This window comes from Solea solea, chromosome 7, assembly GCF_958295425.1.
Source record: "Solea solea chromosome 7, fSolSol10.1, whole genome shotgun sequence".
Taxonomy (NCBI): domain Eukaryota; kingdom Metazoa; phylum Chordata; class Actinopteri; order Pleuronectiformes; family Soleidae; genus Solea; species Solea solea.
The window spans coordinates 8,971,852-8,999,139 of record NC_081140.1 but is presented as its reverse complement, the minus strand read 5'-3'; the positions used below and the strand labels follow the sequence as shown (position 1 = coordinate 8,999,139).

At 40.6% G+C, this 27,288-nt stretch overlaps 1 protein-coding gene across 5 annotated transcripts in view; it reads left to right on the top strand.

Annotated features, from left to right (window-relative positions):
* Nucleotides 1-27,288, top strand: part of rap1gap2a (RAP1 GTPase activating protein 2a) — a 74,804-nt gene that overhangs the window by 29,440 nt on the left and 18,076 nt on the right. For 2 of the 5 annotated variants that reach the window (XM_058634797.1, XM_058634796.1), the window contains exons 1-2: nucleotides 5,827-6,214; nucleotides 20,512-20,596. In XM_058634797.1, the coding sequence (XP_058490780.1) occupies nucleotides 6,087-6,214; nucleotides 20,512-20,596 (213 nt within the window). In that variant the 5' untranslated portion in view covers nucleotides 5,827-6,086. Of the gene's footprint in view, nucleotides 1-5,826; nucleotides 6,215-20,511; nucleotides 20,597-23,533; nucleotides 23,637-27,288 lie in introns of those variants that run through there. The other 3 variants (XM_058634798.1, XM_058634799.1, XM_058634800.1) reach the window with 3 other exon arrangements.

Below are 27,288 nucleotides of genomic sequence, written 5' to 3'. Positions count from 1 at the left end.
GTACACACTATAGAATAAATGGGGTGTGAGTGGAACAGAAAGAGGAACACTGAATGAACACATAAATTACTGGGCTGAGAGTTTTATTGATTTATGTTACTGAAACCCCTCTGTAAATCACTTAGCGCAGGTTTGTGTATAAATGGTAAATGGTCTCTATTTATATAGCGCTTTTTTAGTCGTGATGACCACTCAAAGCTGCTTTACACTACAGTTTTGCCATTCACCCATTCACACGGGGGTGTGAATGGGTGAATGAATGAAATGAAAGGCGGGGACTCCGGTAGTAGCAGCTCTGTGTGACACACCAGCCAACCCATTCACACCCATACAATCACACTTTCATACAGCGCATTGAAAGTGAAAAGTTCTGACTTTTATTTAATTTATTTAAAAAGATTATAATCAATGAAAACAGATTAATTTCTGATAATCACCGTTAGATTGCTTTCCTTCAAAATCCACCTACTCAGATTAAAGAGGATCTTACTTCTCTTTGTGTTGGAGCAGCATTATCACTTACTCTGTTATCATCAAGATGTTAGACTGATAAAAATAAACTTATCGTTATACGAATTTGCCATAGTTTACTTTGTTGTCCAGATCTCAAGATGAAGCCAATGGACAGATGAGGAAACTGTGAGAGTGAATTGTGAGAAGGAAAATAAGGTTACTGGAAAATAACACCAAAGAAAGTGGGGGGAGGGGCATGGTTAATATGTTGACAGATAAAGAGAAGAGCCTCAAAATGCTAAATTGTGCCGTTAGAACGGGGAAAGGATGACAGCTGGTAAAATGTGAGTGCCAACATAAAGACAGTTTATATGCTTTAAAAAAACAAATGAAAACCATTACTTCACCGATCAAAATGAGACTAAGTGTCTGTACCTCATCACAACACACTCACATTTGGGGTCTAAACACAGATTAGATCTTTCAGTTACAGTATAATGAATACAAACAGGACGTGTAACCAAACAAACATCTCAGACCCCACTCCCCCCCCCCATCAATTAAAGTTTGATTTCATATAAACAAATCTCTCTAAAATGACAGCAGCAACAACACAATGAGTGAAGGATCCTTACTACCAGCTGGTAATGACATGGGAAACAGAAGTCCATGAGAGGCAACTGAATTTCTAATAAACCTGTCACACGTCAGAATAAAGGAGTCACACCAAGAAACAATACAGGGTCAATTTTATAGATGCCTGGCCCAACAGAGACGCACTCAACGGCAATAATAACCGCCTTACAATGGCAAATCCTGAACGCCAAGCCCGAGTGATGACACTTATTTTTATTTGCTTTCTGGGATCATCATTTGATTTATATGACACTGACATTTCAGAGTTTATCTTTCATTTATGGCATGTGATTCATCCGTAATGTGGCGCTTCCTCATAAACCGTGTACTTCTGCCATGTCTTACACACGCACACGCACACATTATGTATGAGCAAGAGGGGTTTCACATGGAAGTGAGTTGCGTCTATATTTTTTTTATGCAAATATATTGTATAACAAGATGGACTGGAGAGAAAAGTGTACGAATATGTACAAATGTATACACAATTTGGTATCTCTTTAGGACCTTTTCTGGCATATACACTTACCTTGTTAAGACCAGTAGTCCTCATAGAGACCAAACCCTGGTCCGACTGAGGCAGAAACTAATTTCTGAGGCGATGAGATGTGAGTTGTGATAAAGGTATGACTTTAACTGGTTATGGTTAGAAGGTTTGTGATAGTGTGTTTTTTTTATTTGAGTGGAAGTCAATGCTGTGTCCTTATAAGTATAGCTGCAAAAACCTATGTGTGCAGGTGAATGTGTGTACATGCATGTTTGTGTGTTTTTGGGTGTGTTGTAGTTACTTAGCAGCAGTTGTGAGGGTAATTTTCTCCAGCTAACTTTCAACTGGGTCAAGTGTGTGTGTGTGTGTGTGTGTGTGTGTGTGTACATGGCCCTTTGTGTGAAAGTTAGACCCAAGCACTACCACCTCATCTCGCTCTCATTAGTGTGTGTGTGTGTGTGTGCGTGCGCGCTTTGTTACCTCTTTAGGACCTTTTCTGGCATAAACACTGACCTTGTCAAGATCAGTAGTCCTCATGGAGACCAAAAGCTGGGCCTAATGAGGCAGAACCTAATTTAGAATTTCTAACATTTGCATAGATAGCGGGTTTTACTTCTACATTTAACCCATTGTTATTACACGCCAGTAGTAAACTCAAACATAGGGTAGAGCAGGGGTGTCAAATGTAAGGCCCGCGAGATGAATTTGTCAAAGTAGTATATTTTTCAGTTCCAGATACCTGTGACTAAAATTTAGTAATGTTTGTGCCCTTGTAGACTCACTGTGATCTGTAAGTCGTAATGCACATGTGTAATATTGTCGGAATTGCACTTATTTATAATAATAAGTTAATCTTTTTGTAAAAAAGATACTTCATTAAATGTAAAACAAAGGGGAAAAACTTGGAGTTCTTGTTCTTCATAGGTTTATTTATTTAAATTGTGCTGTATGTGACCCTAAAATGAGTTTGACACCCCTGGGGTAAAGGAACAGTGGGTAACACACATCTACACCTGGGGAACAATTGGGGTTTGATTCCTTACACAGTAGCATCACACCCCTTGACTTGTCCCAGGATTTGATATAGCAATCCTCCTGTTACAAGCTCCATTCCCTCCCAGCTGGCCACAGGCATACTAAGAAACTGGTCTATATGAATAAAAGTCATGCCGTGTCCTAAGAAGAATAGCTGCGCAAACCTCTCTGTATGTGTGTGTGCATATGTGTGTCCTGTAATAGACTGAGCTGCAAAGAGAGGTGACGTTGTTAGACTGGCATCTGTTTGTTTGGGAGACACTTGAGAAGCTGTGAAGTGACAGGAAAAGCTGTGTGGCACCACTGAGGATCACACAAGTGTGTGTGCATGACATGAGGGAAACAGGGAGGGTAGTTTGTCCATAAGAAACAAGTGTTCAACCATCACTGTTTCCCATTGAAATTATAACACCAATGTGTTACTTTTGTTTCAAGACCACAAACACGAGTTTCTTCCAACCATTCACTTCAATCTCCATGAAAACAAAGAGATGACATGATATAAATATTTTATTTTTGTTTTTATTGTGGTTTATTATGTGCCTGTGAGCTATTATTTATTCCGTCTTTTATGTATTATTCTTTACAGCAGTTTGGTCCACTGTGGTTGTTGTTTTGAAGTGCTTTACTGTACGAATAAAGTTTAAATTGGAAATCATGTCATCATCTGTGGTCTTTCTCCACCCACTGGTACATTTTGTGAAATAATGCTATATCTTGTCTGCATGTTGATTCAAGTATATGTAAATGGGTGAGTGTGAGGAAGAAGGGAGAAGGGGGAGGGGCTATATAGGAGTGAATCTTGTTTGTGTAAGACAGTGAATAGATATAGGTGTCCAATTCCCTCTTCCTTGATGACGCACAATAGGACCCTGGTGAAAAGAGTGGGAGTCGGCTGGTGTAACGGAGAGTGTGTAAATACATGTATGTGTTTTTAACAGTCCATCCCCAAGGAATCATTTTGTCCCATGAATGTTTGAGCTTATTTGTTTCTCTCTTCTCGGCAGTTGAGCAAATCCTCAGGTGGTTTGGAGCGGACGAGCCACAGGCTGTGTCACTCAGAAATCGCAGTGTATTTTTTTTAAATCAAATTCCAGAAAGATTATTCGCTAAGTCTTCTGTCTCCATGGGACACAACCTTGTGTCCCTTTGGACACCAAAGCGATTCAGACAGATCCCTCTGGTGGCTGTGCGGTTGCCATGGCGCTGATCACACACACACAGGAAGAGCAATGCATGAGGGGAGAAACGGGACATTCCATTTACTTGTTGTGCTTGTCACTGCTGTTTTTCCTGGATTAATCTATTCCCCTGGCTGCTGTAGGACAATGACTGAAGTGTCTCATCTGCGGGGATGTCTTTGTCTCTAGTCTTGAATGATGCATTTCTCCAATTATCTTCTGCACACAGAGTGTGAGACAGTCCATTTCAGCTGTCAAACAACATTCACCCCCTTTATTATGTTCACCCTCAACCAGACGAGCGCCGTTATTCATCGTATTTTTCTGCCGCGTCAGGCTTTAAGGATGTTTCTGTAGTTTTATTTCTACATTATCATAATTCACATGGCTGGGCTTTTTTAACCTTCAAATGAAATGAAATGTTTTATGTTGTTTTTTTTCTCTTTAAAAAATAAAAATTGAGACCTGAATACATGCGGAGACATGTGTTCAGACATGTGGAAGTCAATGCAGAAAAGCCAGACTTAAAACCTGTGAACTGAGATGTGTGAAAGGTACTTTTTTTTTTTTTACACAAAGGTGTTAAAGTTTCTCCTACTGCCATGTGAAACAAATGTCTCTACAGGAAACATAGTTCATAGATTTAAAGCTTTATTGAGCTATGTATTTTGGGGGTTTTATGGTTGAAGATCTGTATGTTGTTGGTACAATTAGTGAAAACCATTATTTCTCTTGGTAACATCCGGAAATGGCATGTGAGAGTGGGAGGGGAGTGAATGAGTTGATCTCCATAAGTCGTTACTGCAGAAAATCGAATGGAGGAAATACAGCAAGAAAATCAAATGCTGTCAGAATGAACCTGTCGATATGTCAATTAGCCGCTGATTCATTCACTCACACCTTTGGTCAGTCAATCAGCTGGTGTGCTCACTCACACAGAGAGAGGAAGTAGAACATTAGTCCAAAAACGGAAACAGACTTGAGATCAATATATTCTGGGAACACAGTTGCTTTAGTTGTGTTTACTGAACTGTTGGAGGAGGAAAGTGAATAGGAAACTCACTCTGACTGTAGCTGCAGAGAAACACATTATAGACTGTTCATTTTAAATAAGAAGCGTTGACCCTACATAGATTGTCAGTGGTGAAATTAACCATATTAGTAAATTGGATAAAAGATTTGGTAGAATATCATAATAATATGAAGCAAAGCATGTCTTACATGTCTTATGTATCTCCACGCGCCTCTGTCTCAAAAGAGACCGTGTGGAGTTTCATTTATTAGTAAAAACTCATTTTGTTTCACACGCTTACATTTAATCTGCTTTCATTTTGTGGGGTTACACTTCAATTCTGATATCCTTGGCAACAGCACAGCAGGCAATGGGCTGATAAGCCTGTTTGAATTGAGATTTCACACCAAGTGTGTGTGTGGTGCGCAGGAGTGGGTAGATGTGAGGGTGCAAGCATGTGCCTAGAAATGAAATCATAAAATCAAGCACAGATTGAACAAGGTCAGGGAGACTAATATGAAATTATCAACGAGGCAGAAGCTCGGGCAGGGAGAGATAGGGGGAGTCATACAGTAGACGAGGAGGGGGAGGAGGAGGAGGTGGTACTTTGTACAAACTACAGCCTATCACATGAAAGAGGGCGGGGATCAGCAGACCGGAGGGAGGGAGTAGAGAAGCTGTAGACACAGGGAGAAGAAGCAGAGCATGTTAGAGGAGGAGGGAGAGGTGGGAGTAGGTAGGCAGACAGAAAGATGCAGTGGAAGTGAGAGAGTGTCTGTGAGGGTGTCTGTAGCGCAATTCTTCATCCTCTCATCAGGGACAATGATCTGTTATGGTACTGCGATGTACAGATCCACAGCCAGAGCAGGGAATGAATGCAGAAGTTCACCTTGAGCTGGAGCCACTCAGTGCCACTGTGGACCTTTGGGTGTTTTCAAATTCTCATTGATCCTTCAATCCAGAAGAAGAGAAATCGGATTTGACAAAATTGCCAAATCCTAGGTTCCTCTTGTATATTGTATTTTTTACTCAGAGGACTAATTGAGGACTACTATCCCTGGACCAGAATTCAGGTTCCAGGTTCTTGGTTTGACAGAAACTTGACCACCTGTTTCCACAAACCTGAAACCATACCGATCCAAGATTGTGACACCCACAGTTTATACTGGAGCCCCGGAAAGCCACGACCAAGCAGGTCCTGCACCCCAGGAACCCTGGAGGCAGCCTGACCTTGGACCGGCTGTCACCAGAACCCCTCCTGGCACCAGCAGAAACATCCACCATGTCTCAGACCGGAGGACGGATCCACAACAAGAAGGCTGGCATTCGGGCTGCTGTGATCCTGATTGGACTCCTGCACAAGTCGCGCAAAGCCAAGGAGAAGGAGAGGGAGAAAGAGGAGAGTGAAGGGTGGGTGAAGTGTGTCCCATCTTGTTCTCTGATGAGGCAGACATGCTGGGTGTATTATGTGTGGTTAAGGGACAAGCAGATGGTCTGCAGTGCAGTGTGGGACTGGGATTGTGAAGAGAAGTCTTTGTTATTCCAGAGGCACGGGGAACTTTGAACACTGTGGTTCAGTGAGTTTGCAACAGCAGTTTGATTATAGTTCCTTTTTTGTGCTTCTCTGTACGAGTGTGACTTGCTGGCCACTCTTGTGTCTGTAACTGGGTCAGTGGAAATGACAGATGGGAATGAGAGAGAGAAAAGTGTTAAGGAGGGAAGAAGAATGGAGGTGTGCAATGAGTGCTTTTGAGGAGCACACAAGGGGGATTGATACAGCTCACAGAGTGCTTTGCTGCTTTAGAAGCAGGGACAGGGATGATGTAAAAACTGCATCACAAAAGAAAGATGTATAAAGATGAGGATAAATAAGTATAAGTGTATTTTAAAGAAAGGATTTTGTAGTTATTGCTCCACATCTGACTTTGTCCAGGATTCTTGAATCTTAAATCTGAATGGTATTTGCAGTACTGACATCACTTTTTCCTTTCCTTTCCATTCTGATGTAGTTTCACTCCTTCACCACAAGGACTGAGTGAAAGCACACGCTGGTACTTTGGTGAACTGGTTAAAAGTTCTTCTTGACCCTTGCCCCCATCACTCAGCCCTACCCCAAAGTGTAGACATAGGTTATCAGACTCTTCTTGTTGAGGTAAAGTGGTAGAGTTATGTGTAAGGACTAATTAGTCCTTAAAATTAAGATTTTTGTTGTTATGTAGCTATGTCAACCACAACAAAGCTTGTTTGCAGTGTTTTGCACGTACTATAAACTGGTCCTTTATTCTCAGGCGTTGTAGATATTTTCTGTCATGTCTCCACTTTGCTGCTGAGAAGCGTTTCTAATAATGGCTATAGTCTATGACAGCAAAATGGCAGAAGATTTTTTGTTGTCTTTCTTTGATGATAGCATGCTGAATGTCTGACAAAAAAAACGTTTTCATGTCACGTATCATGTTCTTAAAGCAGTGTCCCGTCTCATAGAGCTAGATTTTAGCCACTACACCTTGCATCTCAGGTCCAAATGGATGGGGTAAAAAGGAGAAATGGGATTGGGCCAAATAATGCATTACCATCAATTAATGGTGCTATACAGTGAGCGGCAGCTGTATGATATCAAAGCAGGTCTTTACTTATTTATGATCTTAAAAGGCTACTCGTCGTGTTTGGCATTCACATGTCAAAACCTCTCCAAATATGACCTGTATTGGATTAACCTGCATGCCGATCATCTTCCTGCCACAACTACCTGAGTTTCCCTGAAGTCGTTAAAACCCCTGGGAATATCCCACATGGTAACAAACAGCATGTGAAGGTTGGCAGGGTTGAGTCTGTCCACAGTCCCCCACCCCTTCCCCACTCTACTCAGCCTCCCCTCTGGATAAACCTGTTTTGGTTGAACTAACATTAGCAGCCCTCTGTGTACACCATAAATGTAAGCTAAACAGGAGGTTTAAAACTGAGTTTGTTTAGTCAGTGTTATTGTCGTGAAAGACGTACATGTATACGGCACAGTGTGGTATGGGTGTGTGTGTGTGTGATAGAAGGGGCGGGCACTGAAGCACTTAGCTTTTCTGTTCTAATAGCCTGGACCAAAATAGACTGTATCAAAATAGACTGTAACTCACTTTGCAAATGCTGATAAGTTTATCTGGGCTGTTTGTGTGTGTGTGTATTTGTGTGGTGGAGGAGGGAGTGGGGGTATCTGTATGTGTGTATAATTTAGTTTCAAGGTAAAATGAACCCCCAGGGACGAGGCTGGATTAGCAACCATGCAAATCGGGAAACTACTCCAGACATTGTGGGGCCTCTGAAGTCTGCGTCCTCATTGTTGGTTTGGGATATATGTAAAATGTGTTCAAGAGCAATTTTTAGAATTTAAAATGGTTACTGCAATCCTAATTCAAACCGTACATTTTATACATATATGAGGTTTGAGAGAGAGAGGGAGAGTGTTAAATCATCTTGGCTGAAGCTCTTTCACTGTCCAAGAGAAAGTTATCCACACTGGCATATCCATCTTAAACTTCCTCTTTGATTTCAGCATTGATATTTGAACACATTTCCACTGCAGACGCTTGTTTTGCTTCATCTCTGTTCTTGATGTTTTTGAGAGGGGTAGTGAGGCTTTTTAGGTTTGGTAATGTTCAGCATGCCTGACTCATAGCTGCCCTTTTAAAATATACTCCTCTGGAAAATGATGTGTCAATGCGCGTTGCATTATTGAGTGGGTGGCAGTGGGTGGAGTATCAGACCAAAACACCAACCTACAACAGACTTTGTGACATGCAAGAACATTTCAATTGTGAATATGCCTAAACCTAAATCTCTGACACATGGTCATTTTTTGACTTAATACAATACATTCTTACATAAAGCCCCCTTTAACTGTAATATCGTAGGAATATATGTCACAAAAATACATTTTATGTCCCCAAACAAGTGATTCTGGATTAAATGTATATAAATGGACACAGCGCAAACCTGTACCCACAATTTTCCAAAAACATGAGACATGGTTGGTTTGACAGCAACAGTGTACAGAGTTAAGTCCAAGGACAAGAAGGTCAGCTAGCACTTCATTTCACCCCTCGTGAATTCATCCCACGTGGAGGCTGTGATTGTCTGTTAAAGTAACATCAGTGCACATTACACACACTTTCTTAAACAGAATAGTCTTGCATGCTAGTCACATGCCTGCCTTCTGATTTATGTTTTCTCTTCTGCTTGTTATTGCCTCATGTCAAGTGAAATCAAACGACACAGCTATGTCTGGACGGAAGAAATTGTCTGAAGCAAAATGCACCAATTCTTTTTTTTTTTTTATTGCTAACACCTGTGTTGCTATGAATATGGCATGGTGATCCAGCTACAGTTGCCAAATATTTAATACATCTATTTCCTAGCAATGGTTGTTGACTGCACTCAGATTCGGATTTAGCAGTTTGAAATGTCAGCCACTATAACAGAAAAGAAAAAAAATCATGTCCTTGAATCTGGTTTATTCAAACAGAAAATATGAGAGAGAATGAATTATTGACCTCACAGTAAAGTGTTCCTTGGCAGCAAAGAACAGTGTGATTTTTACAGTTTTCTGACCCTCCGCACACGGGAATGCACACATAAGAGCACACACACACAGACACACACGTCTTCCTTTCACTCTGATATAGCCATATACATTTGCCTTCCAGTATATTGAACAACATGTCTTCTGCTTCTATATGTTTTTATTATTCCACCCATTCATTAATGAGCTCCTGTAGCTCATTTATCTCCAACTGCAGACTGTGTGTGTGTGTGTGTGTGTGTGCTGGCTTCCATTTCACAATGTGAATTGTCACCATCTGAGATAAATCCAAACAACACGACTAACACATTTATTAATGTGAGCCATTCAAGCAAAGCAAAACAATTCATGACTGAAAACAAAACTGTTGCACAAACTGCAATGTGGAATGAGTGCATCTCATGACCAATATGATATAGAACCTCTTTGTGATGATGGGTAGTTGGACAGTTGTGGCAGATATGGCTCAGAAAATCCATATTAAAATGTTCTTTATCAAGGGAAATCATTTAAAATCAAGGCCCAGATGTTGTGAATTATGTAAGCTGCATTAGCATTTAATTGTATTTGCTAAATCAAGACTTTTACCTGTGCAGCATATTAATAAGAATCACCAGTATACTGTGGTGTTGCTTTAATAACACATTTTAAAAATACATAATGTATGTAGGTGTTGTTCTTATCTCTTTTCCTAAAGCTTCAACAGTTTTTAAGATAGGCTGTTTTTTTTAATATCTTTCAAGGACATTCACACTTGTACGTGAAAATAACTGCTTATGCTGATCAAAATATTCTTTCAGTATTTTTACCGAGGGGTTTGTGTGACTCTTCACTCCCCTGCCACGGTCATTTGGGCTTCTTTTTTTTCTTAGCCTTGAGAATCTCGAGGCAATCCTTTTCAAAGACGGCTTCCTCTGAAATAAAACCTTTTCTGACGCTGAGTTTCTTGAGCAGTGAAAAGCACTAAAATGTAGGGGAATAAAACAGCGTCCTGAAGGGTCTTATCCTGCAACTCGCTCATACAGCCTCAGGGTCTTAAAAATGTCCACCAGCAATATGAAGAGAACCTTCATTTTAGCATAACCCGGTGGATACTCAATACACTTTAAGACTAAAATGAGATTACCTCCCACTTGATTTTTGGATGGCCATGGATTAATTTAGCACAAAGACAGGAATGCCCATATCGCACATATTAATAATTAGTGAGCTTTAGGGGTAGCACAGCACCATGTTGGCAGGGAAAACTTCAGCACCAGTGCTGTTTTTAAGCTGTCAGAGTTCACTGTGCACGTCTTGATTGAACAATGCATTGCACAACTTGAAAGACTGAATATAAATGACCCTGATAATGCTGCCATAATGCTTGGAAACAGCTGCGGTATTTAAATATCTCAAACTTTTTTCTTTTTTTTATTAAACTTTCCCTCTTCCTACTCCAGAGAACAATTAGCTGTAAAAACATGTAAAATAAATAAGATATTAAAGCTAGTAATCGTTGAATTATTCACCTGATATGAACTGACCACTATATATGTGGAATTTGTTGTTGCTCTTTGTTTTGCTAGTTTTGAGCGTGTTTAATAGCAGTGATCCATCTCTCCTGTCTCTTGAGATCTTAGGATATCCGGTCGAATGCACTTATCCACCATCTTTTTATGATCAAGTGAAATTATTATGATTCTGACCGTTGCATGACAGATTTGACATCAGCTATCAGAGATCCATAGCCAGGTTTTTAGTTAAATCTGCCCCACACTAGAGGATAATTGTCCCGATTTAAGTCTCTTTTGACAATTGTCGGTGTCTTCGGATTTTAGGCTGATTTGAACAGATTATCTGGTCAAATGTCATGATTTTAACGTGTTTGGGCGCATCAGAGACTTGCTGATATCAAATCATAAACATGTTTGATAGTTACGACTGAACAGCGATTGGGGTGTGAGCAGAACCACGCAATAACCGATTTAACCGAGTTGACTGGGAAACGGATGTTGCTTACTTTCAGACAGTCCACCTCCATGTCTGCTTATATTCTGAAGGCACGTTAAATCACGTGAGTTTCTGTGAGATCCCAAATCTCCTCCCTGAAAGTATGTGGTCCTGCGTCTCGACTGGATCTTCTAGTCTGTGCTTTCTCTGGATTAAAACATTGAAAATCAGTTACAAAGTTGTGTTGTGGTCTCCACGTCAGATTTGAAAAACCTCTAGTGTAGATTTCTTTTGTTAACAAGACACTGTTTATTGTTCCATGTCGGCAACATGAATCCTCAAGTTTTCAGGTGAAGCAGCTTTTGTTCAGTGGCTGAAATCTTAAACAATATTGTCTCATGGTGGTTCTCTGCGCAGGGGCACTCTCATCGCAGGCAGCACTGACGATGTGTCAGTACCTCTTACAAACCCACTGAACCTCTTGTTCTGGTAAATGTAACAAAAACTAAGGACAATGAGTATTGATTATTTTTCAAATTGTCCTCTGCAGCTACAATGACTGTTATTAAGAGAGAGGAAATCGAGCCGGCCCAAATCAAATATTCAGACACTGCTCTAAACAAGAAACCGTCTCTAGATCAAGTCGCATGTTTTTCATCCTGCAGGGAACTAAGCTCTCTATAAAAGACATTTGCCTGCTTTGATGTCTGTTTTATAGACTGTTTATAGAAACAGTCCGACAACCGTTTGCTGACATGGAACTTTTTTACGCAGCCAGAAACAGGCTTGTTAATGTGATGACAGACTGCAGTTGAGGTGAGTCAGATCCAGCTCAGGGAAACTTACAGGTCCTTGATTGTCCTGCACGGAGAGTTCAAGCTCTTGCCTTGTCTCCACATAATATGTATCAGCCTCGTTTGTGCCAACTCAAATCATGTAATTGTTTTCTCAAATAGTTTTAAGTATTGTTGTTATGGTCTTGCAGTTTGATGTGCTTATCCCAGTTGTCTGATTTGTTTTGCTTTCGTTTGCCTTCTTCATATTTCCCTTTGGACTCCAAAGAATTAATTTGATTTGCTATTATCACCACAGCTGTGATCCCTTAAGAGAAAATCCCATCACACCGTATTTAGTAGAGTCTTCCATTCAAGGGCCCTGTGATAATAAACTGTCACAGGCCATAGCAGCGCAAATGTAAATGTTCTACATAAACAAAGTGCTCTCTTCCTTTGAGGAGCCATTATTATGCAGTGCAATGGTGAAACTTATCTTTCTTCAATAGACTGTATCTCAGTATTAGATCATCTCATGTCCCATGTCGTCATGAGGTCTCTGTAATTGTGTCCTGCAGTGAGCTTGTGTTTGGGGAAATGTCTGGGACCGGACCACTGACAGAATAAATTACACGAGCAGCAGGAATAACCTGCATGGCGTCTCCTGAAATGCAGAGTCAGCCAGCAACGCTGCAGCCTGCCTGGGCTGCAGTCCAGCAAAGGGAAATGACATATAAAATGCACATCATCCCTGCACATGACAAAGCACCTCTATACAGACCTTCTGTGTCCAGTTACAGTTGTGATTATCACTGCTCCAGGAAGGTTGAATGTTTCATCTCGCTTTCATGTCACCCAGAAGGAAAATAGTGTTGCTGCATTTCCTTCAGATATTCTTCATTTTTAGTTTCTCTGTAGGTAACTGATTCTCGGATGATCCTTTTTTTTATGGCAGCAGATGGAAGATGAAACATTTGCACTGTTTTTAGAAAACAGCTTAACCTCAGCTGGTGTTTTACAGCAGTCTGCCCCGTTGCTTTTTCCTTGGATACCTTACAAAGTTTTTCCTCGCCCCGTCTCTCCTGTCACTGTCAAACCCATCTCCTGCTCCTTCACACAGCTGCTTTTTATTCAATGACTCACTCGTATTTCCATTTTGACTTCTCCCTCTACTTTTCCCTCTCTTCTCTTAATTGCTCCCTCTTTTAATGTTCTTGTGCGTTTCACTGCTTTTGTGATTACCCTGTCATGGTGGGTTGATACCGCACACACACAAACACAGACGTTTGCACACCTACCCTTGTAAGGACTCACACTGACTTCCATTCTGTCCCTAACCTTAACCATAACCAGTTAATGCAGTTAATTAACCTTAGCCCTTAACTTAACCAGTTGATCAGAAATGAGGTTCTGCCTCTTTAGGACCAGGTTTTGGTCTCAATAAGGACCACTGGCCCGAACAAGGTCAGTCAGTATGTGTACAGTTTAATCGAGCTAAGGCCTTAGTCTAACTAAGACAGGCAATCGGACAGAGAAAATCGTTTTATTGGCTGTATACGTCTGACTCATGTGGCATTTACAGAAAAACAAACAGGGGACGGTGAGATGGATCGTGCTGTGGGTCTGTATGTTTCATACCTGCTGTGATACAAATTAGATCGCTTGGCCTAGCATGGCTCCTGTGGTTGCTTTGTTGTCCTTCGAAATACATAAAAGCATTAACCTGAAGTTACCTCCCTTAACCTAACCTTAGCCCTCAACTTAACCACAGAAATGAGGCTGAACCTAATTTTCAAGTAAAATCCCACACACATATTCGTGATTGCACTTGAACTCACATGACTCTCTTCACTCTCTTTGTTCAAATGTGTGTGTGTTGTGTTTGTGTGCATGTGTGTGTGACTGGCAGCCGTGTCTTGGGGTGTAATGGATGAGATAGTATTGTTTCTAACAAGTGTCCAGGGACCTACCCAAGACAACCCTTTTTACCCCGCTCTGCGCTGGTGATTGAGAAGGCTATTTTTAGTCTGCAAAGATTCATTTATTCTCTCACCCCATACCTCGCTCTGTGGTCTTCTCTCTTTCTCTGTCTGACATCCATTCACGCAGCTTCGCTCCCTCTCTGTCTTCATATCTCTGCTCCCTTTCTTGGGGACCTTTCTGCACCGCCGTGGTTATCTGCTAGTCTGAAGTGGTGGAGAAGAGAAGTATTCAATGTCATCTGACAGACACTTAACTCTATATTTCTTCCCTTTGCCCCTAGTCAGTGAACTGGGGCGAGATTGAGCTATGATAAAGAGGAAGTGGTTTTTAGAAAATGAATAGGCTCAGACAGGATTTATGGAATTCATGCCATTTGATGGAGAGAGAGGTGTTTCACTGCAGTGCAGCACAGTGACAAAGGACAAAAAACATCTCCCTCAATAAAAAGTTTTAAAGCTACACCTGATGCAGACTGTAAACCTACTGAAATACATTTGAATGCTTCAAAATATTCTTCTCCATTACCACTGCACAGTGTTGAGGGTGAAACAAGAATGAGCTGGGGAGAAGATGCTCTTACTGTGTCTTACTACCACACAATAATTCACTGAGAGTTTCCAAATGGCAGAAAGTAAACAAGAGTAGCACAAGTTCCCAGAAGAACAGCTTTGTATTATGTATTGTGTTGTGTACGATCACAACCAATTATGTCATTGTAAAGTACACTCTTAGGTCAGGACCTCCCAATAATATAGATAAACGATTCAGAGTAACTGTATTTAGCCACTGTCACTCTGCTATAGCAACAATAGTGTTTATTTACATTATGTGTATACATTACAGTCTTACTCATCACAGTAAAGTGACTGTCTCACTGTTAGCTGTCCACATACAACATAAAGCACACTTTCAGACAGTGAGTCTGTCTGTCTGTCGTGGGAAAAAAGCAAGGCCCATTAAAAAAATAAAACTTTATTATTTGGGTAAGGCATGTTTTAAGGTCACATATAATGTGTCTGTGTGTGTTTTAATTAACGTGGGAGGAACAAAGACTCAGTCTTGCTTGGGTGGGACTGTGTGTATCTGTAGTGGGTGTGACCTTCACTGCTGTCATTTTAGTCTAACATTTTAGATTAATTGGTTGCATTAATAATTGAGAGAAGAGTCATGTGAACTAACAAGGAAGGTCGAAACGCAAAAAAAAAAGACAAACATGGAAGCAGAAAGATGAAGGATTTTTATTACCCTTCACGGCAAGCAAATCACGAAAAAAAGATAGGGCTGACAGCAAATTTAACTACCTGTGGTAAACTGTAGTGATCACTAAAACACACTCATAGGTGCATGTGTGACTTGCACTGACGTAAAATACAGTATAAGGACAAAACTTGGCTGCAATTTGTGCATGTGCGTCGATCATCATGGTCCTAAGAAGAAGTTGTTTTGGAGTTTATTAAAGTGTGGACACAAACACACACACACACACACACACACCATTAATTTTCCTCTATGCCATTATCACATAAACTAAATGAAACACACCTTTACTCCCTCATATTTGTACCTGCCAGCTCAACAGACGAAGGACCAATTCTTTATGGACATTTTTCTAAACAAATGTAGAAAAACAGCGTGTCTCTGGTGTCTTCTCCTCCTCATCATCACCCCCTCACTGTCTGTGTCTCCTCCTCCTGTTGATAATAAGAAGTGTTTCATCTTGTCTGGCTGGACGGTCTTATCTCTTGCCTGCTGTCATCTTTGTATCTATTCATATCCCGGTTGAGAGAGAGGTTCCCAAAGGAAGCAGCCGGTGACTTGCAGCGCAGTTGCCTTTTAATTATTGCTCCCCTGACCTCTGCACATATCTGTGCATATCTGGGATGCCTGTACACTCTCCCACTGGACAGCTGAGTCATACACCCATTTCTTACCTCAGAGTGCAGTTGACTTTGTAACAGCAACAGATAATACAAGGGAAATGGAGGACGGACAGGAATGCAAAGTGATAGTCATTTAAATTGCCGTTTAAACAGGTTAAAACGATGCTGGCAGCACTCAAGTGTAGCTCATAATGTAGCAGATTATGGTGTGATGGACTGGTGGTCACCTATGGTCAGTTTAGAGTGTTTTTGGACCGTGGGAGGAAATCAGAGTACCTGGAGAAAACGGCAAACTCCACACAGAAAGGCCCTCGGTCGAACCAGGTCGTGAACCCGTGTCTTCCTCTGTAACATCAACCTCTGAAAGTGCTTATCAGAGCTGTAACTGTCATGCTCAATATGTGCTATTGCTAATTACTTTACTCTCAGTCTCCATTCATATATATATATTGAGGTTGACGGGTCCATGGCCTCCACAGTATCATATGTTTCCTGCCCTCCGAGCTTTCAATCTCTTTACAGTCCTAATCCTTTTCCTTTTCTCTGTGTCCAATTACTGCTGTATTAACTCCATTAGAGAAGCCATCAGTTGTGTAATTACCCAATCAGCATGGAGACCAGGCTCCTTATCAAGTTTCACAACAAATATTAAGCCTAACATAACTGGAAACAGGAATACACAGTGAGGCTCTGGAAGAGGATTCATGACTGAAAACCTATACTTTACCCCATCCTTGAGGTTTCCTTCTCTATCCTCTGCTCTTTTATTATCGGTCCATATCCTCTGTCACCCTGATGTCCTGCTTCCATCCTCTCATCATGCTTGCTTGCGATCTGTCTATCATGGGGGGGAATGTGTCTGTTCCTGCGTCCAAAGTCCAGCTGTCCCCTAATCATATCTTGAGGGTCACCCCTCCCCCCTTCTCTCTCAAAGACACACACACACATTTACAATTATCATTCGACAAACATGATGATCGTGCAGATGCAATCACTGCTGAACCAACCGTAATTAACGCTGGATAAATAAAAGCAGGATTACTGACACAAGAAAGGTACATCTTGTACTACTTGTAGATGCAGCGCAAGATCTGGCCTACTTTTGCCCAGCAGGTTCACATCCACTCAGTCTTAGCCCCAGGTGCCAGGTGCTCGATTTGAGTTAGTTCTGTTTTATTCACTCAGTAGCAGCTTTTTTTCTGAAACCCTATGGAGAGCATGCTCAATGTTTTGGAGGATTGGGTTTTTTCAGGGGTGACTTCACTGTTCTTGGCAGCGTGCCGAGCTAGAGAAAGTCTATCTACTCTGTCTACTGTGTATTACAATGATGTAAGTTTGTGGCAGTGGTAGTACTAGCACATTAGCTCAGTAGGATGTTTGTTTAACTGTACAGGTTTCCCAGAGTTTCAGTCCCAGGAACCTTTTTCAGACCACTGTTGGACAGTGGAAGACCAACAAGCTGTTCCACTCGAGTCCACCATGTAAATTGACTTTATAACAGAATTAAACTTAAATTATTCTGTAAAATAATATTACTTTATGTCCTTTATATAAAATAATTCACTCTATAGGTATGAAACTTGGTGGTGAGGTGATTGTACAATATATTTTCAATAAAAATAATCTAATAAATATTAATGTAGTGACCATGGCTTCAGGAAATAAACCTGATAAACAACATTCTTTTTTTGTGTGTGTGTTTTTTGTTTAATTATTATGTTTTTAGACTTGAATGTAATCTTAATAAGCAAGAAGAAAAAAAAAGGGAAACTAATTTCTGTCTCATGAGAGGGCCATGGTACTTCTCACCTATCCACCACCACCTTGTCCTTATTTACTCTCTCCCTGAATAAACGGTGCACCGCCTGAACATTAGTGTTCATCAAAAAAATCTGATGACACATGTGTTAAAGCCTTGGCTGCACATCTCATCTAACCTGCTTCCTATACTTCCAACTCACTCCCTACATGACCTGCTCTTCTGAAATTGTTTCTTTGCTTCCCCCCCCCCCCCAATTCCTGCTGTGAGGTCAGTCTCTGTGACGTAGTTGTTGTTTCACTGCAGAGGAGTCATCCAGGCTGCAAGGACAGCAGCGTCTGATCCCCGTCTCCTGTGGACACACACTTGTGGCAAATAGCATTTCTATGTGCGCAGGTGTGAGTGAGTGTGTGAGACAGTGGAATAGGTGTCGTCCATCCTTGTGCCCACACAGGGTGGCTGTAGATTCACACAGCAGGTGACTGTGTCATGGTCAGTGGTTAAAACAAGCTTTTACTTTTCACAGGTCAGTGGCAGAAAACTGATGCTCTCCTCCTGACCTTCAGACTGAGAACAAACATGAAGAACAATATTCAAAAATACTTTGTGTTCATCCAAACATTGTCCATCCTTGGCTACGTTGATCAAACATGCAAGGGAACACAGCCGGTTAGTAGTAGTAGTTTATGTGACATTACAAAAAGAAAATATTTTTGAGTTTGTCCTACTAAAACCAGGCTATTAAAATACATTTCACCATGTTAGGCTGAGTGAAAATTGAATTTCTCAAAGTTGGACTAACACATCCAGATAATGTGGTTGGGAGTCTAATTACTTGTGCGTGTATCCATACACTAGGACAGAAACTGGCCAAGATACTCTGAGCAGTTCACAGAAATCAATGCACAGTTCACAGAAATAAAAAGAAGAAGCTGGTACACAGAAGAAGAAAACAACAGTGAGAAAAACAATGGTGAAATCCACGCAAGAAAACCAAGTTTATGCTCTGCCAGCTTTAAGAATTAATATTTTTAAGCTCATGGGTAGAAGGAAGACTTGGATTGAATAGTACTAACAACTTAGCCTCCAGCTAATACTGTTACTATTGCAGACTGCTGTGCTTCGTCTGTGACTTTACTCCTTTTTTTTTGGATGTGTCAGTAAAAATCGAAAGACTGTGGCTGTCAACATGAAAAATGTATTCCACAGTAGCAGAAAGGTCTTGTTTTCGTTCATGGCTCCACTCAAATTCTCTTTCTAGCTACATAAAAGGGTAGAGAACAAGCTGTTGCGCCTCCCACTAATGAGTGGAAAGAAGGGATGTGTGGTATTAATTTCACATAAACACTCAATTAAAACCCTCATGTTTCTGCATCCATTAAATCTGAAGGGACGGGTTACATCGTTCCACTTTGCTTTAACCGTGCATAGCACACACGTGCTGGATGTCCAAGCCTTGTAAAACATGACACAAGTTCTGTTTTCTCCGTCAACATGGAAAAGAGTTTCACATTAGGAATGCAGTGCACACGACAGAAGACCAGCGGAAAACGTGGATATGATATTAGACATAAACTGTTTATAAAAACCAGTCCACATTTCACAAGCTGGAATAGTTTTAGATAAAACATTCGGTTGCCTGTCACTAAGCATCATATTTGAGGTTGTAGTGTTAGTGTAGACTGCAGGAAAGTGGTAAAAATAAGTAAACGTTATTGTAGTGGCAGGAGACTGGTTGGCTTGCCGGATAATCTCTGGAAAACAATGCTTGTAAAACCCCTCCAGGAGCGGTGGTGTGATGTGGCGACTTGAGAGAGACAACAAAAATTATAATCACTACAAAAAGACACAAGCACAAAATCTCCTTTTTAGAGAATCACATGCAGAGTGGTGGAGTGAAGACCACGCATCTATATGTAGGTAAATGATGAAGACGAAATATGCTGCAACAGCTGCCAGACTTTCTTTCCACATTATATGAGATAATCCTCCTGCTGTCTCCCAGTGGCAGGTCAACGTTTAACATCTGAGATCATTTTTTGCACTGATACCTTCGAGTACGTCACAACGAAGGGCCATAATAGTGGAGAGGAGGCTTTTAGTGCCTAAGGACTACTCTTAAAATCTCCTTGACAGCTCCTTTCTACAGAGAGCGACCTGATACTTAACCGCATATGTCCAGCAGACACACTGACTCACTTTAGGAGCTAAATAAACTGGATGAACTGCATAAATAGCGTGTTATTTTTAGCATTACTGCAGTTGATTTGGCCGTATTTTTAATTTCAGAAGGTAATGTAAGAAACATAGAGACATTACAGTGAAGCAACATCTGTAGAGAGCACAGCTGGATAGTAGGTATAGGATGATCAAAGTAGAGCAAAATGTGTTCATTTATATAAATACACATGCGTCATGCAGGACTACAACTAATTACTATTTTCAAAATTGTGTATTGATCAGTGTTTTACCAAAAACTGTCAGAGGAACAAAAACACTGAAAATATACACATTTTAGAAGCTAAAATTAGAATTTGTATTAATTGTATTAAAGAAAAAAAAACTCACATTCTTTAATTGGTTTGAAAAAAAAAAGCTGTCAATTAATTTAATACTTGACTCACAATTCATTTCTGCAGCCCTAGAGCCATGTTTTATTATCAGGTCAGAGGCTGTTTCAGTCTTTGAGAGGAGAAATAGTGACGGTCCATACGCCTCTGAGGACATGTGACCTTTAATAAAATTTGTAACATTTTTATCGTCATGGACATGATCGTCAATAAATCCACCTTGTGTCGTCCTTTGCTCTGCAGGAAACAGGAGCAGCTGAATATTTCCAGCGTCCCACTGGGAGAATGTCCACCATCGCCGCCCCGCACTGCACCGCCCACCATGAAGGTACGACTCACATGCTCATTAGTGTGGATGTGCACACACATATACAAATCCATTGATTTACAGACTTTGTCTTTGACACGCTCTGCCCTTTAGACCTTTGGGTCATTTACAAATCATATCAATTGTGATACTCCATTGAGAAGCTATTTCAGCAAAGCAAAGCAGTTCAGAGACAGTGACAGAATGCAGTGTCGCAACGACTTAAAGTTCACAGCGTGACACACATGACGTGACTAAATGTCAAGTAAAGCAAGTAGGTTTTTTTCTGTGAAGCTGTCTTATCTCACTATTTTAGTTTACACTGATCATTAATCAACATTGGAACTGGTTCAAATCAAACACATTTTTGGTCTTTGGAATAAATTGGTCTTCAGGATTTAGTAATTTCTCCTTGAGTGAGATGCTACATCATTTATGTCCAATATTGCTCTCACAGATAGTAAACACAGCTACTTCTTTTTTCTTTTTTTTTACCTTTTGTAACTGCTCCTCCATGCTAGAGCAATCTGGTCTTTCAGTGTCTGCATGGTATGAATCCTGAATCCTAGGGCAATCGGAGCCATTGATGTGGGCAGTGGCTTGTGCTCTGTGACACTGCCATATTTTTAGCTTCATCATTTTGCTTTAGGAAACACTTAGCAACACAGTGCAGTAACAATATGGTAATATCTTGGAAGTGATATTGTAATATGGAAATCATATTATGGTAAGACCATCTTATTTCTGTGGTGATCACCAAGTAACAGCTTGTCTGCATCGGACATGAGCAAGGATGAATTTTAACTTTATAACAGCTTCTACTAATTCTCACCACCAAGCAATTACCTTGATTTTACTACTACAGTCATTAGTGTGATTATATCGCCTCTAACAAAAATATGACCCTTTTTATTACCATGCTGGAAACCACATTAGATGATATTACTGTAATATTTTGACATTTTACCTTACTATTACCACGTTGTTCATATACTGTTAAGTGTTATCATATTTCTTGTCAAGTCTCTACTAATACAAGCCAAGGCAACGTGCTTTACATGAGATCTAGGCATCATGAAGACAATACAAAGAAAGAGGTTTTCTAAAAGAAACGAAAATGAGTTTAATAAAGAATTTAAATTGTGGAGGATGTCACTCTTAATGAAGCCATTATTGAAGTTGCTGAAGGTAACACAGGCAGTGTAATGATGTTTAGTGATTGTAAGATGCACAAGGGAAGCTTGTTGACTGTCAGATAAAGACTGAAAGATGTGAGAGAAAATACATATGTCAAGCTGTAAGACCTCAATTTCATTCACAGTGTGCTGCCTATTCCTGGCAATGATCAACCACCTACCCACTGAAAGCAATAATTTCACATATTCACCACATTTGTCAAATCCAAGACTTTCATTTTGTAGGTAAACACATGCGGTTTTACAAAAATGCAGTAATATTTAAAGATTCCGTGTGTTAAAATGAGTGAGACTGCAGATTGTAATAAACAGAGGACGCCTCCATTCATCCTTTCATTTCCCACGGGGATTGGGGAACTATAGTGGCTCTTGCATTTCAGCCAGGACTTTGTTCGCCTTTGTTTACATAGTAAGCTTCCACTCATAGGCCGTTGCCCAATGTACATATAAAAGGCTTATTCTAAGGCAAGGAAAACCAAGCCCTTTTTATTTTACAGGTAATTGGTAGGTATTATAGTTATTATACAATTATACAAACATACTTAGTTTATTTGCCAATAAACCCTCCTTAATGTTACACATTCAACACAAACTAAAACATAATAATAAAAAAAAAGGTCTCCAATGCTCCCCAACATGGCAACTGTGTCAACTGTGTCACTGTGTTTTGCTGTTCAGTTGCTGCATCATTCACCGTTCATTAATACAAAAACATTCACGTCATAAATGCACAGGCTACATGTCGTTGCTACACAACATATCTAATGGCATAATTGCCCTTTGAATAGAGTGGCCATAAAGAGGAGTGACCTTGGTGGCCAGACTGGCAGGAAAACAGAAGGGTCACACACCTTCTACACTCTGTTTGGTGTATGTTTCTGCCTTTATGTTTGCAGATAGGCAATAAAGAGTTAAAATGTGAAAATGTTTAATGTTAATGTTTAAACACCCCATCTAACTCCACCAACAATTCATCCTGCTGCGTATAAATGCATATATATGAACTGGAATATAATTTATTTAATGTATTATAGATTATATCACTTGCCCCTTTAACACCGAGCGTATCACCGACGACACGTTTGCGTGGGTGCACTTTGCATCCCGGTACTTACAGGATGGTTTGTGCTATCGGAAACATCCCAACTGTTTCTGAAAGCTGACAAGTTGCACATTAAAGCCAACGTGGTTATTATGGTAATTTCACTCGCATTGTTGCAGTAAGCCGGAGGAGAGAGTTGGAAGAACGCCTGTGCATTATTTGGCTTGTTTTTACACATTGAGACAAAGACTCAAACAAGTTATTGTCAATAATATTTACAATAAGCTGTTGTCCGTGTACAACTTTTCTAAATAAAACTAATTTAACATGCAATAAATTGTAAATAACTGCCAGACACTGGAAGATATTCTGGGAAAATGGGCAAAAGCTTAATTTTCTGGCCCTTTTATGGTTAGTATAAGCAAAAAATTATTTGAGGATTAGGTGTTATGTGTCGAAGGGTTAGCTGCTCAAATTGTATGTGGGTTTTTGAAACTTGTGTGTGTGCATTGGTGTGTTGTCATTGATAACTTACAGTACTTGTGCTGAGACAGTTAGCCCTCAAGACCTGACCTGCAGAGTGTGCTTGTGTGTTGTGTATATGAGTGTAGACTAACTGGAGACTGGAATGACTCGTTCTCTTTCGTCAAACAATTCAGTTTGCCTCCGAACTTGACTTTCCTGTTTGCGCTTCAGGTGTTTAAAGCCAAAATAGACAATTAAACTGAGAGAGAGGGAAGTACTATGTAGTATGTAGACGAGAGCAAGAGGAAGAGGAAGACGGGCACGCAAAAGCCTGCATGTTTTTGCTGCTGTTGTGGAGGTAAGTCTGAAAAAATATGAAAAAAATATTTCTGAATAGTTGAGCTAGAAACTGAAAGTGAACATACTCTTACGGTGTGTCTCGGCATGTTGACCTGCAAAAAGCCTCTGGCTGCAGTTCAGTTGCTTCGGGATCCAACTTGTTCATGTGGCTTACAATTATTATTATATTAGAAGGATTCCTCAGTAAGTCTACACACTGCAGACGGTATTGTAGCTGTATTATGCATTTTCTAAACGCAGTTTCTTTCATAACCCACAAACCCACAAACTTCACAACTTATGTGTCTCAATATAAATATCACATTTCCAGCTACAAAGCTGTACTATACGGATTCTGTAGGATTGAGTATTTTTTATAGCTGTTCTGGACGAGGCCCACCCCCTCATCCACCCACCATCCTTTTTGACCCAGAGAAGGAGTTGTGCTGTGGGATGGAGAAACAAACCTGTCTGTGGATCGTGCTGCAGTCATTTTTATGACGGTGCAAACTCTGGTGGAGGTATACAGTTATTCCAAACACAGCTCCTGCACGTTGAAAGCAGAAGTGAACTGCATTCAAAGAGAGAGAGAGTGAAAGCATGAGACTGAAGGGAGACCGGTGTTAAATGAGTTTTTCTGATACAGTTAAATTCTGTAATATTCCTTTAATTATTGCCTTCAACGTTGCAGCTGAATACATTAGTGGCTTTCCATGAATATGTGTGATTTCTAGCAGCCACCGAGTGTGTCAGTCACTCAGGAAGGCAGCTGATCTCATCTGCCTGCGGTCTGTGATCAGGTTGCCATGGGAGATAAGAGATGCTGATGTTGTTGCTGGGCAAGAGAGAGAGAAACAGAGAGAGAACATACAAACAGAAAGACATAGAGAGAAGGAAAAATAAGGCAGAAATTGGACAAGACTCGTCGGTATACTTTTGGGGCTGTCCCAGGTGAAGTATGCCCAATGAGAAACAACTGTGGTCATTTCTTTGATTTTGTCTCCTTAATGGTGGTTCAAGGACGGTTGTTGTCATGGTCTTGGGACTATCTCACAGTGTATGTGCTGCTACTATATACAGCTACTAATTAGCCAGTGAAAATGCAACATGTAATGAAGTATTAGACATAATAATAATAAGTATTAATCAGCATTTCACAGTCAATGGAGGCTGAACGTGAACACAATGCCAGTATGTGGGATAAATGTTTGTGTGCCTCTGCCTCTTCTTTGATTTCTGTACATATACAGAATGATTGCCAGAGTGTGATCCATCATCTTCCACAGTTTACCACTGACATACACTTATGATGATTGTAACAGAAGAGGACACAAGGGACAGGGCAAAATGGAGGCAAATGATCCGAAGATGTGCTCATGGCATGGCCAACTTGTGTCGCAGCTGGTGATGTAGGAGATGCCTTGCATCGTAGCCTAAGATCCCATGGCTGTCAGCATTGTACAATGTGCGTGCGTCATACTTGATGTCTTAGCCACGTTTCCTAGATCCACAGTGTCATTATAGTGATCTTATTAGATTGCTAAAGTCTCACAGTCTGTGGGAAAGAGCTGCAACTAACAACTCTTTCAATAGTCGGCTGATAAGTGATTATTGAAATGATTAATCGACCCATTAGATAAACTTTAACAATTTGTCTGAGTTCAAAATGTACAGCCTAGACGTGCTCAGGCTCTTTTAAGTAATTACCAAGTTGTTCAGCAGAGGGTGCTGTGAGCACAGCTTGGAACAAAGCCCACCATGGCATCCTGAATGCTGTATAGTTCCCCAGGTTTGTAGCAGGTAACTGTCACTGGGCTGGTCACCCCATGGCAGGGTTGCCAACTTCCTGATTCGGTTATACTGAGCAGCTTATTTCATGTACCTGATATACTGCCTCTTACATAGGCTGCATTACCCCTACAAACTACACACTTTCACTTTCACAGTTGAGTAAAAGATGCAGTTTTGCTGTTGTACAATAGTTTTTCTAGGTATGTCACTTTCTATCAACCAAATATGCAATCTTCTTTTTTGTCGTCTGAGCAGTATCCTCCTGTCACATTTTACCTTTACACCTCGTCCACATCTCTGTTGCTACGATACACAGGACTCAACAGTGAATCAAACCACCAATTAAAAGTCCCCATTTGCCGTTATTTGCTGTCATTAATGAATGACAGATAGATCAAGAGGGCTTTCATTAGTGGACTAATCTGTAATTGTTTTGTTGTGGTTTTGCACTGACTTGATTTTTTTTTTTTTTTTTAAAGGAACAAAGTGCGTTCCATATCTGTTCAGTACGGGTTATCTTCCAAATACGGAACAAATCCTTTTTTTACGCAATGGTTGGAAACCCTAATCCATGGGCTTGTCCATGCGAGCAAACTAACCCAATCCACAGAAAAAGCCACCAAAGTCCAAACCATCTAAATCCCAGCATTTTACACATGATTGTTGCACACCAGACGCAAATGCCACGGAAACAAAACGCAGGGAGGGGGAGACGAAAAACAGACTCAAAGAAAATGTTTTTTTTAGTGACAATGGAGGACAAAAACGAGCTAAACCGACCTTTTCAGCGGACATTCACAACACCAAAGCATCTGAAATGCAGCTTGTGGAAGTACTTTTTAGCACTACACCATCGATGGCAAAGTAACAAACACATTTGTGTACTCAGCTTTTTACTTAGAGGCGGAGTTAGCCTAAAACTGAAGAGACTGTGGTGTCAGTGGAGGTATCACACACAAGTGTCTGTCACAGTAATGATGGTATAAAGCAAGTTGTTCAGCTCCACATTGTGAAAAAGACAATTTTATTGTCTTTTTCATCTACTAGTCTTTGCCACCACTACTATAGGAGGGATAGGCAGTATACAAAAGAAGTGAACAGAAGAAACAAGCCAAATGTGAAGCTGAGATATAAAAGACAAAGCAGCCAAGAGAAAGAGAGGTTTCTCTTGTCCTTGCTGTCCTCTGGTCACTGATGATTGAGCACACTGTCAGCAGTTCAGGAGGAGCAAGCCCAAACACCATCAGGACCAGCTGCATCAGTGTCTTTGAAAGTAGAATGTTGTTACCTGATACGTTCAAAAGGAAGGAAGATGTTAAAGCTGCAACACACACACACACACACACGCACACATCTAACAGATATGGCAATTTAGTGTTGACTCTGCAGGTCCGTCTGTATCGCTGTATCATGTTTCAGCAACTGGTTAATATTAACTCTGTGTGAGTGTGAGCATGTTGTGCATGTGTGTAGTGTGCGGCTGTAGAACTGCGCTGACAGATTTATACCAAAGTGCAGGTAACCAGTGTCGAGAAGAGGCTTTATTATTTTATTTATTACAGCAGTGGTGTCAAAACGAAGACATGTAGCGTTTTTACTGCCGTCATTCAAGAGACTATAAAACGCCAAGCCTCTGTTCACCTCTCTAGACTGCGTAAAGAGTGGTAAGGCATTATCCTGCAGTTCCTCTTGCTTTTCATTTTATGGTGCAGCACCTTGACAGGTGTAAGTCAGTGTGCTTTTACCATTCAAGCTCAGATGAAGAGAGTCCTGTTTTGTTAACCTTGTGAGTTGAAACTGTGGGGAGACTGCCCTGCGCTCTCTGAGTGCTTGCTCTACTTGTTTCTTTCTTTTTTAGGCAATACTGTGTTTACTGTGTG